Below are 14,314 nucleotides of genomic sequence, written 5' to 3' on the forward strand. Positions count from 1 at the left end.
TTTTTAAGAGGTTTTTTTTTTCAATTTGAATCATTTTTATTTTAATACTAAGTCAGAACAAAGAAATCCTGTTATGTAAACGTATTCCGCATGTGATTATGTGTCCTGGATATTACTATCAGCTCATTGCTGATTAGAAGCTGAAAACTTAAAACAAAAGTACCGTTTCCGAATAAGATATTTATGTATGAAAATAGTGAGACACTTCACAGATATGTACATATTTAAGTGCCTTCTTTTCCTAAGTCATTAGTAGAATATCAAACAACGGAAACTCGTAGAGAAAAATAAAATAATGATGGTGATCTCCCGGAACATAAATTTTTGAATATTATAATCATTGGTAGAATAGATGAGTCATAAGGAAAAATTCCGACGAAATTACGTCGCGTAAGACTTCTTATGGCATGTTAAAGCAAAGGAGTGACTCTTCACTTTTTGCTGGAAGAAGTTTCAAAGCAAATAGTTGCGTCGAAAGTAATACTTATTAGAATACAAACTTTATTTAACTTTCCAGTCAGTTTGTTCCATAAATGCATTAGCATAATTTTAGCGCAAATGTGATTTAAGATTCTGCAACGTCAATTTGCTCTTGAAAATAAATATAAGAGCAATCTCATTAAGATGCAAATCAGTTTTAGATTTTGGAGGGTTCCGAAGTAAAATTTTAGATGGTATTCTTCGATAAAGATTGTAAGAATATAGTTCAAACTATTGGGAATAACGACACGAGGGAAATTTGGAAGAACAAACAGCTAAGTGGATTATTCTTAAAGAGTAAACTATGAGAATGAGTTGCGATAAAGAAAAAGTTGATTTAAAGAAAAATCTTAAAAAGTGCAATGTTCTTTAACTTAGTGAATACACGATTATCCAATTATTGAGACTTTTATTCAACACACGTTCAAGACATGCCATCAAGGAAATGAATTCTTCGTCATGTCTTTGAATTGGAATAAACAAATGAATGGAAATACATCTCATTAACTAAAATTAAATCGATATTTTGCAATTAAAGGGAAAAAAAACTTTGGGTTGATTTATGTAGGGTAATACTATTTGTTATAGCTAATCTGAGAAAACTACATTTTTTTCTCTAATATATATACAATAGATAATAATAGAATGATTTTAATTCTTATTTTCTTTGAAAGATTAAATTATTTATATGTCATGAAAGTGATAAGTCATAAATAACTGGCGTAGAAAAATTTATGCATTTGCCTTACTGTAAGTGGCGAAGAAAATTAACGCATGCGCATTATGTTCTGATTGTTGCCATGGCAACCATTATCAACGGATGATTTAAATTATTTTTAGGTTAGTTGCATGCTTTTGTAATTAAATTGTATTATGTGCAGATGTTCAATTATAGTGCATAATAAAGATTGCCAGCTTTGGCGCATTATCGTAACTTGGCGAAGAAGGGGGTTAAACTCCGGTTCAACCTATTTAATTAATAAAATTTAAACGAACATTAAGATTGGCGAACCGGCTGGTCGCCAAAGGAGGCTAGTTATTAATATAATTTACATTAGTAAAAATTATTAGAATTGAAATCTGAAACACTGTAGCTGCATATAAATCAGAGGATAAGGAACATGCGTATATGTGTGTGTATACAGGGTGTCTCAAAAACCTTGACCGCGGCTTTTATTCCTTAAATATTGATCGTAGACATATATTGTAAATTACAAAGTTGCGTATAAAAAGGTGCAAAATGTTATGAAATCGATTAAAATTTTCAAAGGATTAAACTTCAAAAAATACAAAATTTAAATTTTTATACGGACCCCGTACAAAAAAATGCCCCGTGAGTAAAATGCACCCCATCCTCTAATAAGGTCATGTACAAAATTTCAGAATTTTATCATGAAAATTCTCAAAGATATGTTAATAAAAAGTTGGAGAAGGATCAATCACAAATTAAAATGCAAGTGTTTACAGCTTCAGTGCAGATGACACGACTCAGGAATACATCATGAGAAAATTAAATATGCTTCATATCTTTAGTTTTAAATACAAATTTTAAAATCCATGCTTCCTGAAAAATACTTTAAAATTTTATATCATGAATTACAGAATATAACTTAAAAATAGCAGAGTCAGTGAACTTGTAAAAAATCTTATATAACCTTTCATTAAAGTAATCTTTCCTTAAGTTATTACTTCTACAAATTTTTAATATCTTTGAACAAATAAATAGTAAAATTATTATTTATTTATTCAATCATTACTTTCTTTGTTAATATGTGTACAACACCTAAAACACGAACATCCGACATAATTTTTCCTCTTTGCGAACTCATATCCAGGCATAGAAAAGTGGTTTAAGTCAGAATTTATGTAGTTTCATATCTTTGAGACTTTTTGTGATAAAATGCTGAAATTTCGTACATGACCTTATTAAAGAAAGTGGTACATTTTACTCACTGTGAATTTTTTTGTACGTGGTACGTATAAAAATTTAAATTTTGTATTTTTTAAAGTTTAATCCCCTGAAAACTTTAATTGATTTCATAGCAATTTGCACCTTTTTTTACGCAAGTTTGTAACTTACAGTATATGTCTACGATCAATATTTCAAGAATAAAAGCCGCGGTCAAGGTTTTTGAGACACCTTGTATATGTGTGTGTATGAGTGTATACATATATGCAATGATATTTTAAAATTTAATTAAATCTTTATTAATTTCCTAATTCTTATCTTAATTTAACTCATATTAACTTCATTCTAAAATGTTCTCTTATTTCCTGATCCCATTTCATATTTTTTTTATTTAATTAATTCAACAGAATCTCTATAAAAACCAGCGATTCCCGCACTTAAGATGAAGGGATAAAAAATGTCAAGTTAAGCGAATTCTTTTTAAAAGATACCTGGATTTCCCTATCGACACGTGTAAAGAAATCTCTACCAGAATCTTACAATATAAATAACTCGGGAAAAATAATTGCTGCCTCTTTTTCGTTCTCTTCTGCTCTTGTATCACTTGTGAACGAGTGTCAGTTCGCTCTCGCATTTTGTACATAAATTATGCCTCCCGGGATGGAATAAAACGAGTTTTAAAATTCGAAAGTGTCTTCTCTTTCTAAGGATAGCTCGACTTATTCTACTGTTTGCAAAAATGAAATACGGAAATTAGATATATTACGTAGCTACTGACTATATATAAAATTTACGAACTCATTCACCTAATACAGTAACTGTTTACAGAGAACTAACTTACCATAAATCCTGAGAAGCGCTTCTTTACGATAGACGACTTCGCTTTCATTCCTTCCTTGAGCATTGCAGGCATATGTGCCTTTGTGTTCCAGAGTGGGGCATTTCAATTCAAGCTGCCATTCCCCCTTGTCCGCGTTGTCTGTCACGATGGTTGTATCTGGTAATTTCGAAGCATTCTCTCCTCGAAATGTCCACCAGACCTCCACATTCGGTGCTCCAGTGTCCACCCGACACGTCAATGTGACAGACGAGCAGTTGCTGACGACAGGTGGTTCCACGATGTGTTCCAAGATTGATACACATGCTGTAAGAACAAATGATACACTCTGTTAAATTTGTCGAAACAGACAAAAGAAGATAAATGGATGTGTAGCAAACATGTGTCGGGATTTTCTGATAGAATTGCAAATTGTGCTTATTTCGTGTACTATATTGCATATCACTAAACTTATTTTTAATGAAAAGTTAGTAATTATTAATAATCGTGCGATCAATATTTCGTTCATGTGTTACTAATAGAATATAGGAGCGAAATGATAAAAAATCTTTATTTTCATGTGTTATTTATTAAAACTGAGCAACACAAAAAGACATAAAGCAAATTATTTACATGTTTTTATAGAAACACAAGGATTATATAAAAAAAATCTCTATCAGAAAAAGAATTAATTGCACTGATATTTTTTAACATTCACAGCACGATTATTTAATGTTAGAGTCGCATTTGTGAGTTTTTCTGATGCGCGTCAATCTTAGCATTCGGTTAAACTTGCTCAAATTGCCCTTGTGTAGAAATTTTGAGTGTGCGATACTTTCTTAAAAGTTATAGTTATATAGCTACAGTTCAAAAACAGTGAAACGAAACCCAAGTAGCTCTTATCAGGATGAAACGTTAAACTATTAAATCTTATCATTACCTCAACATTCGAAGTTTCGTCTAGTTTCACTTTATTAAACGGTTATGGCTATGAATTGTACATCAAAATCATATATTTGTCTCATGATGATCAACACATTCTTTCTTTTTCTTAAATAATACAGCTGTATTCTCAAAGCCAAAAACAGATTGTTTTGCTCGTTTTATTCGTACATTTAAAGACGCAATCCATTCATCCCGGTTTCTCATTACCGAATTTCTTTTTACATTCTATGACTAAACATAAAAATTTTCTCCGAATTATCACAAATAATTCTTTCAAAATTTCTCTTACATTCATGTTGAGCATAAATTTCGTTTAACACCTTTAGGAGCTAATTAAGACTTAAAATAGCATCTATTACATAGCTATCTATCCTATTAAGGAATCCCTTTAAGGAATTTGATGCATCGTTGCATTTACTTCAGATGATTTTATTGCCATTCAATAATATTTAGCCGAATAAAGCTGACAAACAAGATTCAACTCTCTCATGACTTTTATCCCAAACTGTTAAAACAAATATACGTTATTACAGTCTTTTGATCACCTTTTCAGTCGCCTTTTCCGCGAATCATTGAGTTCGGATAAACGGCAAACCAGAACAGTAAACAGAGACGGCAAATTGTGTTCATTTTTGTTTAACTTTGCTAAAAATTCGAACTCTTTACCGATAATGCTGATACAAGCTTAGCTCCGTTCATTACTGTTTCGGTACAGGCTTAAAGAAAAGTTTGTATTCAGTAATAATCAATAATGTTTGTAGTAGAAATGTCAAAAGGAAATGAATTGAAAAATACCGTGAATAAACAGAGTTAAGTAAATTTCTTTATTTTGCCCGATTTCGGTAGGTTTCAATGCTCTTATTGAATTTTTTAATACAGTGTGACTGAAAAGAGGTATTGATCAAATATTAAATGTTTGCTTGCTACAAAAAGACGGATCATTTATATAAACATACAAAAAATATCGAGGATATGTTAGAGAGAATAAAAATAAAACTTAACAATAATTAATTTAAAAATAACGTAGCCTACTTTTTTAATAATGCAATTTACTTCAAATAATTCTAAAAGTTTATACTTAAAAACAGCATTAATTAATAATCAACTCCTCTCGAAGGTTAATAAATTATTTTAATTTAAAGAGAAAAATATTAAAAGTTTTAGATATTTGTTCTAGGTTTTATGATCTGACAGTTAGAAATAATTAGTATCTCCTGAGTATCATTTCTCTTTTCATTACTTATTCAATAGTTTTTTAAATGCATTTATATAATCAATTATAAGCATTTTACTTAGAAGTGACTTAAAGTGTAAAATAAAAGATATTACATCCTAATTAATTTTCGATTTATTTCAAAGAAATAAAGAATAAACAATGAAAAGGCCAAGAATTGTTAAGAAATCTCATAAATTTTCAGAACAAAGTCTCAATTAATTTTTAGTGAGGCATTTCGCTTTCTTTCTTTATGCTGATAGCACAATAAGCATAGGGAACTATACATTTGAAAAAAGGCGACGTTGAATTAACTAAATTATTCTATTAAGGCAGTGTTTCTCAAACTCTTTTTTCTTGCATACTTTTGATATATCACTATTCCACGTAACCTACTCCCACGCCATTAGGTGTCATTACTAACATCTCTACAAATATCGATCAATGTTCACCATAATTTTTTTTCCGAGTACCCCCTGAGACTATTACGTACCTCTGGAGGATACGCATATTACAGGTTGAGAAACACTATTTTAAGAAATCAAATGAGCGAAAAAAAAAATTCGCACTAAACACAAAGTGCAAAAAAATTTAATTTAAAATTTGTGCATAATTCTGTATAACTATTTCAGTTATTTCTAATCACAAAATCAGAAGGCAACTTTTCAAATAATAAGCAATTTGTGAATAATAAGCTTATTAAATCTTAGAGACCTCAATGTCAGAGGTGTAATTTAATTTATTAAGATTAAAGCTCCATTTCATAAAAACAGGAGCGATAATTCGGGTTTTATAATTTTGAACTGCGCTCAGAAGACGACGACAACAACACCACAGTCGATATCCTTTTCTCCAAACTTCCACATCAGAGAACGTTATAATTTTACGAATTCAGTACGTAGGAGGCCCACAATAACACAACGAATCACCGATGGTTTTGAATCAATGTGCCAGTAATCCCCCTGCTGAGACTCTAACAACGGACCAACTACAGATAGTATAATCTAGAGGATATGAGAGTTACAATGTCTCAACTATTCTTTTACAATCATAAGAACAATTAAAACTAAAACAAAAAGGTAGAAAAATGCAATCAATTCAGTTAGTATTACTAAAGAAAACGTTTTGGTAAATAAGTCCTGGGACATTTCATAAAGCTTCATGCACAATCTAGTACGACCTACACATAAAATGATTTATGTAGGAGTATAGAAAATCAATTTTTAAGACTAACATTTCTTCCTGTACTAGAGCAGAAATTACATCTTTGTTATTTCACTTACGCCAGTACAACATCTAAGAGAACAAATTGAATTTCCAACGCTGTGAATTCCAGAAAATCCTAAAGAATTCTTGGAATAGAACCACAGGAATTAAGAAAAAAGGCAATAAGTGGAAGTCATATAGCTCTTTAAGTCAGGCTGATAGTGGAATACTTCTTATTTTAAGGGATAACAAGACAACTGTTCAGTAATAACAGAAATATTCTTCAAGATATCAATATCTGCAAACGTAATTAGATTGGTACACAGCAGAGCTGTAAGGATATATAAGAAGTAACAATTTTCTAGTTTTTAAAAATTAAAATATATTTGTATTAAATTCATTACTACAACTATACCTACATATAATTTGAAGTTTTCGAACGCATATTAATGTATTTTTCAAGCATCAGTAGTTGAAGGTATTATGGACTTAAGCTAAAAGTTACATTTTATGACAAAATATTTAAAACATTTACACACTAAATATGTCAGTGTTGCTGTTAATTTATATTTACATGGATTAACAAGATTAAATATAAAAATAAAATTGTAATTGTAATTTTTACAGAGAGGGGTGTGAAAAATAAATGCAGTAAATATTTTGGATTTATAAAGAATTCAAAGCTAGAGATTCGTTTGAGATTTAAATTCGAAAAAATATTTAAAGAGAAAACTGGGAATGGAAGTGCTCAAGATTTCGAATGAAAAGCTTCGGTGAAAAATCGGAAAATTTGTCAGTTTTTTTAAAACAAATATTTTACTCTATAATAAATAGCAAATTATAAATTAATGTTAAATATATTCATGAAGGCAGTAAACATCTGCTGTAGAATTATGGATAATGAAAAATAATTACATATGATACCGAAATTTTTAAGTAAGAAGTACCAAAATATGCCAAATTAAATACAAAAAATTAACTAAGTACTTAGATAAACATATTTTTTTCCCAAGTAATCTAACAAATCTGACGTTAACTTATAAATACAGATCGCAGTTTCAGAACATAGCTATTTTTTTTCTTCTCAAAGCTTCTTAACAAAGCCAATTTTTATATATTCAAGAGAGTACATTTTTTTATTGCATCGCTTTTCACATTTACGTGTTTTAACTCTTTCCAACATTGTTTAACAAAAATTTCTTTAACTAGTAGACAGATGTTTTGAAAAGGTTCTCTCCAAATCAATTATTTTGGACATATTTCTTTTCTTGAGATTTTCTTTACAGAATGGAAAAAAAATTGATTTTTTTTTTAAGATTATAAGACGAAAATTTACTATGCATATTTTCTCTTCTATTATCAGTAACTATTTTAATCCTAATTTGGACGTGATAATTAAGTTTACCTTAATAGAAATCCTTGCTCTGAAATATATTTTTTACAGGCTCATATTTTAATTACTTTTAGGATTATCTCTATGATTTTTTTCAAAATGAGTGGATTTCTTATAAAAGATGATGGATTGCAAAAAATTTCCAGAAATAACAAATATTTTTCTTCTCATTTTTAAAAAGTCAATAACTTTGTGTTAATTTTTTTTTTTTTACTATATAATTAATTCATAATTCAAAAAAAGGAAGACCGTAACACTTTCGATTGAGTATAATATTATCAATCACTGACCATTAACTGTATATAAACTGATGCTTCCAATTTAATTAATATTGTATTTTTAACGTTTAATAGGTTTTCTTCCCATTATCAATACTTTCAACGCTGCCGAGATATCTCGTCTTTCAGATACTTCCAATTACAGGTTTCTTTGGGCTAAAATTTGTCTCTAATACCACTTTAAAAAATAAATGAAAAAAATAAAGGTATTCTTCAGATATGTAATAGAAAGTTCAATCTATCTAAACTTGCATAAGAGACAAATTTTAGCCCACAGAAACCTGTAATTGGAAATATCTGAAAGATGAGATTTCTCGTCGGTAGCGGCGAAAGTGTTAAGGAATTTCTTGAAATAATTCATAGCTTTATAAATTATACTAGCATAAATTACTTACATTTTATGGCCATTTAGAATATACTAATTTTTAATCTAATAACTCACATTTTCGTATAAAGTTTATAAATGACATACAAAATTTTATTATAAACTTTAAAACCATTATTTTCATGAGGACAAATCACTCCGAATTAAAAAGAAACAGCATCTTTCTTTTAAAGCTAATTTTAGTTAGATTTATTTGCCATAATGGCTTAAGATTATACTTAACCGCTTTACTTTCCGGAAAGAAAAACATCAAATCAATTCAGCATTCAAGCGCTCTTAACTTTCGAGATACCAGAATATGAAACAATCGCTCGACGTCATAACCATCCAAATCATCATCAATTTTATTATACATGAGCTAAAATCAAAACCAGCGAGAGACACAAGTAATTAGGCTAAAAAACTCAAAGTTAAAATCACTATACATATTACTTAATTAATTTTGAGGCATCGTTTCGTTTTTTTCTTCAACCGACAACAAATCGAAGAACTGCAATTTTCTCCGTATAATTCCTCACCTAACTCCTTTTAGAAAATAATTATTTATTCATGATAATCCAGGCAATCGAATAAAGTTACGTTTTGACATCGAAAGAAGACCGTTTTCAAGCTATTAAATAGTTTCCTTTGGATTTTTACTTACTTTTAGCTTTCTTAAAAAAGAATTCTGAATTTGTCTGGAATTTTAACGAGCTCAAAAAGAAGAGAAAGAATGAAACGATGAATGTTGCTGAGCATTAAATATTTTTTTCCGTCTCTTAGCATAATCATGGTTTGTTTTAATGAGTTATTAGAAGACATCTTTTCATGAGCCACATGGAATGAGAGAGACCATTTCTTAGGAAATAGCACGAATCGGTATTAAGCTTTCTCTTAGTATAATTTTTTTATACAATCTTTCAGATCAGAATTTCGAAATTAAAAATCCTTAACAACCTCATTTTAGTACAAAATTCTTTTTATACTACATTACGATAGGTTTAACGATTATAAAAAGATCCAAACATTCTTTACTGCTTAATCGGAATAATTTATTTCTTTGAATTCAACTAGAACCAAAGACGGCGGAGGAGAAAAAAAAAGGGGGGGGGGGTAAATCTTTTCTTTTTATTAAGTTCATTTTCTTTTCATAAAAAAATTTGTGGCCCACTCATTTATTTTATTTTGAAGAAAAGAATTTGAAAATAATGCAGCAACGTTAAGCTTTTGACTATATATCTTGGAAATCTTCGAAAAGTATACACAATGGGGATTAGTTCAAAGGATACGTCTGCAGCCCTGAGTATACTTTGAATCAAAGCAAAAGGTATAGATACGCATAGAACATCTACTCATTCTTTGTTTGTATTTAATTTTATCTGGATGATATTGTAACTGTTGTACAGTCAAAGATATTTGACTAACAAAGTTAGGGGTTATAGCCTACTGAAGATTTAATTATTTTGGATTCCTTTAAGAATACAAAGTTAAATAAAAATCTAATAAATTTCTTATTTATAATGTTGATTAGTCAAATAAAAAATATTCATATTTAGTTGAATGGAAATGAATGAATTCATCACGCTCGAAAACTTCATATTCATGACATACTTAAAGAATTTATTTGCAAATTAATTTAGTAAAATCGGATGGATTTGTATACATTTATAGTATTTTTTTAATTACTGCTTTAAAGAAAATTAGTTTTGATTTAAAACGTAGATTTTTTTAATTGCTTCCGATATGTGAGCCAGCGATATTATGTTAATTTTATAATTTTGCATACAATATTTTTTTCTGCTATGATAAGCTATGCTACAGTAACAAATGATCAAATTCTCTTCATTAACTGATAATCATTCAATTGTAATGGAATCGCGCAATTTAATTTATTATAAAACTAAATATATTTTGTTAGATATTTTAGGTAAGCATGCATTTTGAACTAACCCAAGAGATGTCTGCAGGATTTTTTTACTTAGATCAAAGTGAAGTTCGGAGTACAAGTTTTAGTTCTGATACCAAGCCAGACGATGAAGACTACTGATAAGTTAATGAGTACAACTTCAAACTTCCAAACCATATATATTCGATAATGTTTAGAGATCTGTATTTTTTTATAGGAAATTGATCTAAACCAGAGGTTCCCAAACTTTTTTTCTCGTGGACCACTTTCAAAGTTTTACTATTTTCGGTAGACCCCCTGCTGCTACATTTCTACTGTATTCCCAAAACTCCTAAAAAATATCACCCTAAATTGGGGGTGTTAAGAAGGAAAAAAAAGTAGCACATTTTCTTGTGTCCAATCAACAAGTGACAAAAAACAAGACTCTAAACAAGCATCCCGGACGAGCGGACGCACGGGCGGCACTTTGCAAGTCTCGATATGTGGTGTACACTTGTACTATTATCTATTGTTCTATTCAATTCTGTGTTTGAACTGAGTCTCGAATATTTTTGAGTACCTACCTAGTGAATGATGCTACTTGCCTACGTTGATAGATAACTCCAAGCCAAAATTTTTGTTCTTTATTTTGAAAACCAGAAAATTTTTCGTGGACCCCCACTTACAACTTGTGAACCCCTGTTTTCTTTTCACGTCTACGTAGACCCCCGTGTAGTCTCTTATGGACCCCTGGGGGTCCACCTGGACCACTTTGGGAGCCTATGATCTAAACTGTATAACTGTATTTGTTTGAGAATTCAAAGGAAAAATAATAGTTCCTGATTACAATTCATGGTTCCTTCTTCTCCCCCTTACAATTAAACAACGTAATTTTTGCATTTTTGAACTTTATAAATCATTTGTCAAAATATATTTAAAAATTAATAAATAAAATTTCTTTTATACGTATTTGTTCTTTTAAGAAAAAATCAGTATACTTAGGTATTTGTCATCTATCCATAGAAGAAAATAAGGCTATTAATTCAAAGTATTTAGACTGTCAAAACTTGCAGAAAAGCAAATTTTAATTAAGAGCAGAATTTAGTTAACTACGTCATGCTAACATATGAAGTTAATCTTCGGTACACTAATTCTAAACTTCTAGAGTAACTGAAGACTTCAAAGTGAATAATTCAAATAAAAATAATATTTTAATCTTTGTCATCGTAACTTATGTGCATAAGCTGGCTTCACGTAATTAACAATCTTTGTTCCGAGAAAGTAGTTAAAATTGCTCTGACATAAACATTATTTTGGCAGAAAGGGCAAATAATAAAGGCCAATAAATTAAAAGAGTGTCTCGCCTTCTTTACAACGCCGCCGTTTTAGCAAAATCTAACAATTCTTAAAAGCAAATATTAGCTCAATCAGAATGTGGTAAAATTTCATTCAATTTAATCTGATATTTCAATCAATACATCTAAATATATTACGCGTTGAGGAATTTTGGTTCTTGGCACTTATTTGTATGGAAATTGCTACCACGAATTGCCTTGAAAATGTTGATGTAATACAATATCATAACTATTAATGTTCCAATTCATTCATTCGTTATTTTTATTTCATTTCATATCGTTTTATGAACAACAGCGCATTCTATTATTCATTAAAGAAAAATCTGTTATCTAAATACAATGGAATAGAGATTTTTTTTTGAAATATTATTTTAGCTACAAAAACATTTTATAAAGATACTACTCAGAAACGAAGGAACAGAGAGATGGATAATCAATCTTTACAATTAAATCCAAAACATCATGCAATTATTGACTTTTTTTTACAATATTTATTTAAAGAATGTGGATATAAATATAAACCATTTTGAGATTTGTTTTGATTAAAATTTAAAAGTTTCATGATTGTTTATCAAAGACATAAATAATGGAAAGTGAGGTAACATTTTCATAGTAGTCACATGATAAATTTATAAGATTATTTTACCTAAACAAAACATTATCTTACAGTATGTTGTGTAACTTTATGATCTCTTTTGACTCAGAAGAGGCCCAGAGGATTCTATAGTTAAATTGGCGCGGTGTACTTGAATTGTATTGGATAATCATGAATTGATATCATTTAAATGTCAAGAAAAAATCTTATTTTAATTAATCTAAATTTTAAAATAATATTAACAATTCCAAATTTAAATTATTTAAAATATCGTTTAAAAATTTTTCAAAATATCGTTATTTTATATTTATAAAGTTTACAGCACTTTACGTTCATTTGCATTCATTGTACACTGTGTTTACGTTTACATTCATTGTACAATGTGTTTACGATTACATTCATTGTACACTGTGTTTACGTTTACATTCATTATACAATGTGTTTAAGTTTACATTCATTGTACAATGTACAGAATGCAGAGAATATTTTGGAACAAAATACAACCCAGATCCACAACTTTGGTATAAAGATCACATACCTAAATTCATATATTCAGCTTGTTACGTTTTTAGATTTTTAAATTCATATTTATAAAAATAGAAAAACAGTCTTGTATAGACTAACAACAGATAAAATTACTTGTCAAATTTCATATATATATATACCTCATAATATTTCCAGATTACTCCATCCGTGTTCACATATATACTAAGGATGAACTAAAAGGAGGAATGCGTCTAAAATTAGATACGGATTTAAAGTTTAGTATTTTCCACATTTCCTTCGTCTCACTCATTCATTTTTTAGTAATTGTATTCGCAGACTGAGATATTTCCAAATGAGATTTGCTCAGAATCAGGGATATTTGAAAGCAGGACTCATCAAAATGTCGAGGTCAAATTGTTTGATGATTACAATACTTCCTCTTTGCATATTTCGTAAATGAGAAAATAAAAGGGGAAATATTCATTTAGAAATGCTCGTGTAATCTAGTTTATAATCAAGGACACAGTACTATAATCAAGATATAAATAATTCAACATCTAAACGTTAAGATTTAGCACCTCTTTGACATTTCGCCAAAATTGAAGGTCATTTCTGCCAAGTTACTGTAACAGAACTAAATTACAAATCGCTACAAAACAAAAATAAAAACATTAAAAACTTCTGAATTAAATACATTTGAAACTAGGTCCCTGTTATTTTGTTTTACAAAGATATCTCGATCGAAATTTGCAAGAACAATTTCATAACTGATAAAACAATGCCTATTCACAGAGAATGGATTAATTTCTCATTACTTAACTGTTCGCAGTTCATGCCATATCTGTTGGGATCGCGAAGTCGTCAATATCTTGGAATTCATTCAATCCAATAGGGAGTGGGTTTTCCATTTGGAATTACTCATCGCCTTAGCTCATTTTCTGGTCGATTACTTCTTTACTGTCACAGCGCGTTCAAAATATCACGAATCACTAAACAGCCAGAGCGAAGTCCTGAGCTCTCAGCAATCAGATTCTTCCCCAAATCTCTAAGGATTCAATTTATCCAGTAGAATGGAATAAATATAAAAGAGTTTTTGATTTAATAAAGAAGTTCCTCTCTTTTCTGCCTTCACATGGGATATATTTTCAGCCACTATATTATGCATATCCGACAGCTTAAGGCTTTGAATAGCAGAGAAACTTTTCAAGTCAAACGACAATAAAATTTTCGTTACACACATCTTATCATTAAGACGGAGGTAATGCCTATTTAATATAAGCATTTGTTTGCATTCCTTTCTAATTAAGCCGCAGAATTCTGACGCGCAGAGCATTCGATAATGGGATATATGGTTTAATCTTACCGATAAAATGCTGGATATTTGGGTA

The 14,314-nt window shown here is 29.6% G+C and overlaps 1 protein-coding gene across 4 annotated transcripts in view; it reads right to left on the reverse strand.

Moving 5' to 3' along the window:
* The window catches only part of LOC129961037 (tyrosine-protein phosphatase 69D-like), a 409,760-nt gene that overhangs the window by 139,603 nt on the left and 255,843 nt on the right, over positions 1–14,314 (reverse strand). For all 4 annotated transcript variants that reach the window (XM_056074833.1, XM_056074832.1, XM_056074830.1 and 1 more), the window contains exon 2: positions 3,231–3,533. In XM_056074833.1, the coding sequence (XP_055930808.1) occupies positions 3,231–3,533 (303 nt within the window). The remainder of the gene's footprint in view (positions 1–3,230; positions 3,534–14,314) is intronic.

The sequence above is a fragment of the Argiope bruennichi genome, chromosome X2, assembly GCF_947563725.1.
Source record: "Argiope bruennichi chromosome X2, qqArgBrue1.1, whole genome shotgun sequence".
NCBI lineage: Eukaryota > Metazoa > Arthropoda > Arachnida > Araneae > Araneidae > Argiope > Argiope bruennichi.